This window comes from Hyposmocoma kahamanoa, unplaced genomic scaffold (genome assembly GCF_003589595.1).
Source record: "Hyposmocoma kahamanoa isolate Upper Pololo Valley unplaced genomic scaffold, ASM358959v1 332, whole genome shotgun sequence".
Taxonomy (NCBI): Eukaryota; Metazoa; Arthropoda; class Insecta; order Lepidoptera; family Cosmopterigidae; genus Hyposmocoma; species Hyposmocoma kahamanoa.
In genome coordinates, this window is record NW_020653798.1 from 1 (window position 1) to 6,964 (window position 6,964).

General features: G+C 37.0%; 2 protein-coding genes across 2 annotated transcripts; one reads left to right on the forward strand and one right to left on the reverse strand.

The window, feature by feature from the left end:
• Positions 1-3: 3 nt before the first annotated feature.
• Positions 4-1,654, forward strand: LOC113229339 (the record flags this gene model as incomplete). Its single annotated transcript, XM_026462894.1, has 2 exons — positions 4-417; positions 1,111-1,654. Coding segments are annotated over 2 exons (642 nt in total), but the record flags the coding sequence as incomplete, so codon positions are not given.
• Positions 1,655-1,853: 199 nt separating this feature from the next.
• Positions 1,854-6,500, reverse strand: LOC113229338 (phospholipid scramblase 2-like). The gene is made up of 5 exons (XM_026462893.1): positions 5,660-6,500; positions 5,343-5,581; positions 4,744-4,968; positions 3,526-3,684; positions 1,854-2,011 (listed from the first exon to the last, which is right to left on the reverse strand). The coding sequence occupies exons 1-5, from the start codon at positions 5,802-5,804 to the stop codon at positions 1,982-1,984; spliced, it is 798 nt and encodes a 265-aa protein (XP_026318678.1). The 5' UTR covers positions 5,805-6,500; the 3' UTR covers positions 1,854-1,981.
• Between the last annotated feature and the right edge of the window lie 464 nt (positions 6,501-6,964).

Below are 6,964 nucleotides of genomic sequence, written 5' to 3' on the forward strand. Positions count from 1 at the left end.
AACAATGAAAGTCCATATAAACGATCTGATGCTACAAATTTATTAGCACCTGAAGCAAATGCTGCCAAGACCGATTTTCTTACCCCAACTAAACAAAAGACTACGTCCGAAATTTATTACACACCTTCACATGAAAAAAATCATGTTTCCTTATTTAAAACACCAGGAATTCCTGTATCCCAAAAGAAATTTCAGACACCTTCTACAAAAAGATCATTTCAACATGTTGTTAGTCCAGTTGCGACATATATAAACAAATGCCCAGTTGTTCCTCTTGTGAAAGATGTCAGGCCTAAGAAACCACTGGTTGCAACTTCATCTATTCCCAAACCTATTAAAAGTGTTTTGAAAGCTAATAATAAAGAGAACGTTAAACTACCATCATTTGCATATAAAGCTGCAAAGGAGACTAAAATGGTATGTACCTATACATAGGTTATCAATATACACTATTTTCTCAGAAATATACTTTGTGTAAATATTAATTACTAATTCTAGTAAGTATAAGCGTTGACTTGGTTCTGTCCAATTTCTTTTTGTTTCATAAGTAAATAATCATAATAATAATAACGCACACACTCGTAGCATATAGCCCCGCACTAGGGAAACCATGTATTGCGGGTATAAATGGGAGAAACTGCTTATTTTTTTAAACATTAAAATGCGCTTTTCTGAACTCATTTAGTTTGAAGTTTACAAAATCGTTTAGAAAAACGTTTAAATGCATAGATTTTTTATGTTAAAAAAGCTTGCAATGTTGTGTTGTTAGCAAAAAGCAAGAGCAGACCACCAAAGTTTTTAAGAAAAGTAAGTTTATTTGTAAAACACGAGTTTTATTTTTGTTTACAAAATTATTATTTACATTGATGAATTAACTTGTTTAGGAAACATAGATGGCGGGACTTGAAACATGAGCACGTTGAAATTTAAAAGTTAAATTGAAAAGCGTGCTTATTTTAAAAAGCAAACTTGAAGTGCTTTTCGTTTAAACGCCCACCTCTAATCGCGGGTGCCATGGACACACACGCAGACAATCAATCCTGAGTTTTTTGTAGAGCTAAGTTTTTCATTTGTAACATTCTTTATGAATTAGAAAACCTGTATTTTCAGATTGACATTCCTGATGAAGGCAAATTACCGCAAAATCAATGGGCAAAGCAACTGGTTTCTTCCATCCCAAGAGCTACAGTGATCAAACATGATCATAGAGAAGGGTCTCTTAAAAAACCCCTGAAACATCATCAGGAAGACAGTTTTGCTGATCTGTCTATGCACCAAGCTGATGTGTCCGTTTGTACCCAAAAGTGCGCATTTAACAAGCCTAAAAAACTCTTGTGAATCTTTATAACTTTAATTTTATATTGGAGGGTCTTGTCTGAGGAAAATAAATCCTATTTATGTGATATGCTTGAAACATTTTTTTCACCTCACTAACTTGGAAAGGCTTTCTTTCTCATAAGAAATCTGCGCGCAAAAGCGTGGAAAAGGTTTTGGAAATTCGAACTTGACGATGGATTGTTCTTTCGATGACAAAAAAAACATAATAACACGTTCAACTACGCTATTTGTCGTTCATTTTCCTTGATATAGTGAGGCGAAAAGTTGTGTGTTTCGCTCGACAGCAAAGTTGTTTAGCGTCTCGTGTCTCGAAACCCTCGGTACGCTCAGGATTCTATTCTGCCTTCAGAACGAAAAAAGGCACAACTACTGTATAAAGTACGCATAGTTGTGCCTTTTATCGTTACGAGGGCAATATTTTAGAACAATCAATCATTCATTTCAATCGGACTCGCGTCAAATAACAACTTTGCAGTCTTGCCTAGCAAATAACTATTCTTTCTTATAAAAGTTTGTACTCCGGTGTAGGTACTCTACTTGTACCTAGTCTGTGCGAAAAATAAAAAGAGCAGGTAGATAAATGCCTATCGTTTATTTTCATTTAGTATACAGTCATTGTGTGTGTGTAGCTTCGTAATTTTAATCATCCAGCTTTCTCAAAGTACATAAAATCCTGAAAAAGAATGGTAATATGTGTATTAAGGTACTGAATAACAGAAGTTAGGAAATAGGGACTTAGGCATTTTATGGAGAGAATTAATTTTGATTGCATCGCAACAGCCTACTGCAACGGCGTATTGGGAGCAAGGAGCAAGACACTTTCTAGATCTGTATTTATTCGTAGTAAGTTTAAACGTACAAGCGTCCTTTCCAACGGTCCCCACCCCCGCCCTGCGTTTTGCATCGGACTAGTATTTAGATACGTTAGCGCGCTTTCGTTTGTTACCGCTCAGGGTTATCCCGTTTGGCGCCAACTAAAAAAAAGTGGAATGGACGTGACAATATGAGGTTTTAAACGTGTTTTTATCTTCCACTTCACGCATAAAATTATTCAAAGCACCCAGTTACACTGCTAACAGATTGACTGCATATTTGCAGTTAAATGCGTGAAATCGTAATCAACTCCATGTAGCCGAGAAGTTGACAACGACTTCAGGAATTAATTGACTGCACGAAGTTGATAACGACTTCACGCATTAACTGCTTCCAGTCGGTTTCGACTGCATGCAGTTAATGCGTGATAGGGAGTGAAAACCCGGCTTAAATAAACTCGCGATGCGATTGTAATAATATTCGACAAGGTCAAAAGATGGTAGCTATTACATTATTGGCAAAGTTATTAGTCTTGTTCAGGTGTTTATTATATAGTTACACAATAACATAATAGCTTCGTAAAGAAGCCGAGTCTGTACTTTAATATTTCAAATTTAAATGTCAGTGCTAAGACGTTACTTAATTTCGAAAATAAATTTAAAGGAATGCAATCTATACAATGTATATATAAAATAACAATTACTAAAGTACCTACACAATTGAAAAACCTTCGATTTGTATCTTTTCAACGACAGTTAACTGTTTTTACCAATTTTCATAGATGTAAATTAATTTTAATTGAACATCCCTAGTGTTGTTTAAATAGCTTTGCATTTATTTTTTATACTTCTGATTTAATATGACTTACCTCAAATTTTTGATATTCACAATAATTTTGTAGTATACGTGGTTTAGTAGCAGAAGAGCTCTTTGAGAAAGAGTTCGTCCAGGGAAGTACTGCCACTTTACCTGTTTCTGCTGTTTTGAATGGTAAGGGTGCTGATGAAATTACAGGCACATGGGACTTGTAAACTTATATGTCTCTGGGTGACAGGGGCAGTGGTGGTGCCTCTCAGATCTTTACGATTTAAAACTCTGAGTGGCACTGTAACTGTTATGGACAGGCTACACAGCTTACCATCAGCGCACGACTTGTTCGTCGTTGTTGATATTATAAATAATAATAATATATATTTTATCCTTGTATAGTATAGTACTAAAATTAAAAATTACCCCATTATATTATTATAGTCCTGGTAGGTTGTATGTATAACCATGTCTATATTAAATACGCGGTCAATCGGAAACTATGGTGAATTAAACAGCTATCCTAATAAAATACAACCTATTATACATACTCTGTACGGTACTTACAATCAGAAATAAAGCTCCAAGTAAAACTGCTTTCATCCTCTCATCCAAGTCCACAAGGAAACTTATTCCAAAATAATTTGCATCCGTAAAGATTTCACGCGTTAAACCTGACCATTGCCTTGATATTTTCCCGATTAAGATGTCACGGTCTCTGTATATCTGAAAAGATTGCTGAGAAATTAGTAACTTTTACAAATCACGTGTAGCCTTATTCCAGACAATGAACAACTTAGCCAGAAATGGAATTTGTATTCGGAAACTTCCCCCACCTCGTGTTGCAGCGCACGTAGTGCCTACGTACTTTTAATTATAATCATATAGTACATTACACGTAACGTCTGATTCCCAATAGGTTACTGCTATTTATTACGGGTGTCGTTAGGGTGTCATCACACTTATCGACACAGAATCATATTAAGCCGGTCAAACTTTATTTTCATGAACAAATTTGCTTCCTGCCAATTTCCGATTGCATCCGTATGCAGCCGCTGACCAGCAGCGTCACCAGCCGAAGGACTCTGAAGGCGTGAATGCCACATTTGATACGTCTAGATTCAAGATGATATCTGAATCGCGTGGACCAGTGGGCCCAAATTGACAATTCTTGGACATAGGAATAACTTGTGGAGTACCGAGCTAATTTTTTTGTGATAGATAATAACATTTCTAACAACTTTTATTCTTGTATAATTTCTTGAAAAGTTAAGAAATAATTATTTTTTTTGTATGGAGAAATATTATAAAAATTTTATTTTTTACCTCTTAATGTAAGAAAATGTAATGTGTGTGGTTTATTTACAGTATAGATACAATCATTCTCTATCAGAAAAAAAATCCATCTGCAGGTACTTGTGGCTTTACGAGTAAAAAGGTGTCAAAATTTTAGATTTGTTATTTATTTTTTAACACAATGTACTAGTTTCTACTTAATTTACTGTTATTATCTATCATATTAAAAAAAAATTAGCTCGACACTCCACAAGTTATTCCTATGTCCAAGAATTATCAATTTGGGCCCACTGTGCGCCGATGCCCGAGCGTCTGCGTCGACGATCGAACGGCCGCGTTTATGTCCAAACGGGCGAGTCGATGACTGAAAAGCCGCGTCGATGTCGATGACTGAAAGGCCGCGTCGATGGCGAATCGGCTTAATACGACAAGAATGCCAATCCCGCATCGATAAGCGTGTTGACTCCCTAAACGCTAAAAGATACCCACATGAAATTCTACATCGCCACAAATAATTGACTTGCATATAGGCCCTTTAATTCTCAAGATCGGTTCGTCGTATACGTTCCTAATCGTGTACAGTGGCTTGCAGAAGGACCATTCCTGTTTAATGGTGCCTATCAAGGTACCAGGGGGTGCTGTCACCTCCATACTCTGTAGACAGCAAGGGAAACAACAACCGCCACATGCGAATGGACGACTTAGGTGAATCACCTGAAATAGAAAGCAATAAGCAGGACTCACGAGTACTTGTCATTTTAAGCAGTGTTAATTATATATAAAGTTACTTAGTAGGTACTCACAACGTATATTACAATATCTTTATGTATTTTATATTTTTTTATTTATGTATTAGTTTTCCAAATATCTTTTCACATATATATATAAAAATATATTTGGAAAACCAAGGTATTTTATAATATAAGTTCTTATTTCGTTTAGCTCTTCTTGCGTCTAATATGCTCTAATTTACTCCGCAACTACGTATGCCAATTTTTATTGTAATTGTCTTTACACCTAACATTGCTAAATTCCTAATTAAACTATTGCAGTGATTTGTAAGAAATTCAAACTAGGTATAGAAATACCTCACGTCCATAATTATCTAAAATCTTCATATTGAAAGAGCGTGCAGGTCCACAAAAGTTTCTGTTACACCAATTGTTCTCCTCCCACGCAAAGTAAACTTTTTGCCCTCTACTGTTCAACACTTTGTACTTATTGTTTGTTTCGAATCCAGTGAGCACTTCCAACATTTCTACTTTTTGATTTATTAGAAACTGGTCCACCATTGTTAGGTACTCCAAACCCGGCGGCAAAGAAATTACTGAAATAAATGAATAAATATTGAATATTAAATAAAATAAATATATTTGTCTACTTGCGTAATGTACAGTTGAAGTACCTGGGTGTTGACTGATTGGCACTTGTGTTGTAGGTTGTTCAGTAATTACTGATTCTGTTTGTTGTTCATTATCCGATTCAACACTTCCGAAGTCTCCGAGTTCCATCTCATTATTAACATTTACAAGTTTCTTATATTTTTCCATTACTCAGGATATTGTGTTTATGTACTGATTAAACGAGAAGGAAAAATGAATACTTTACCAACTTATATTAGTAACGAGTTCAGTTTCCTTCCCCTTAACATCACAATTATATTGAATTTCCCATTGTTCCATTTTACCTCATTATATTTTTGCTTGAGCACACTAAAGGCGGCTTCCCACGGCCTGTGGCCCGATTGGACGGCGCGAGTTTCGCGCAAACGCGTCGCGGAAAGAGGGCCACCCAAGCGCGCCAGCCTGTACGAATCCGCCACTGGTCGGTAACTTAAAAAGCGCGGTGCGAGAGCGCGTTCGGCCTAGCTCTCGATATACTTGAATACGCACCACCACGCGCGTCGGGCCGAGGCCGCCCGGACTCGTCCACTTCGCGAGCTCATCCGTACAAATCGGCGCGTTTGATATTACGGGCCGTGGGTAAGCACCCTAAGGGTTGCACTCCACTGGTCAGTACGTGTTTGAGTTAAATGTGTGTTTCATACATATACATACAATAAGGTTACAGTGACAGTTAATAGGCAGCGGACATTTTTTATACAAAATGTAATTTTTTTTTGTGACCGAAACCTTGTTTGGCATATTGTACTGAGTTCCACAGAATTTGCAGTACAAAATTGTATTTAATAGGGCCACTAACAACAACCGTCACTGTTAAAATCCATGGGTAGAGGCATTGGTAAAATTTTGAAGCACTTTTTCGTTCCTGTGTTGACTACACAGGACTCCCCAACAATGCGATGCAACGGGGCGGCCAACTGGTCTTCGTCCAGTGGGTCGACCCAGATAGGTCTTCTTCACATTGTTTTTAAATGACCGAACCTGCGAAGGCCGTTTCCTATCCAACTGCCATCTTCCTATTGGGGTTAAAATATTTGTACTATGGAGTATCTTTTAGACAATATTGTTGCATAGCATTTCTTCTTTGTATTATTAATATAACACAGCTATGGATTTATAAAGGATACATGCGTACGCAGTAAAAAGTAGGTAGAGAGTAGCCATACTGTTTGTTTACTAATACTGTGATCGAGCCGTAACGTAGATGTGCTCAAACGTACGGTGATACGGCGCAGGTGATGACTAGCACCATGACATATGGCGCGGTACAAGTGCTGCGAATGCATGGTAACAAATGGAAGCCAACC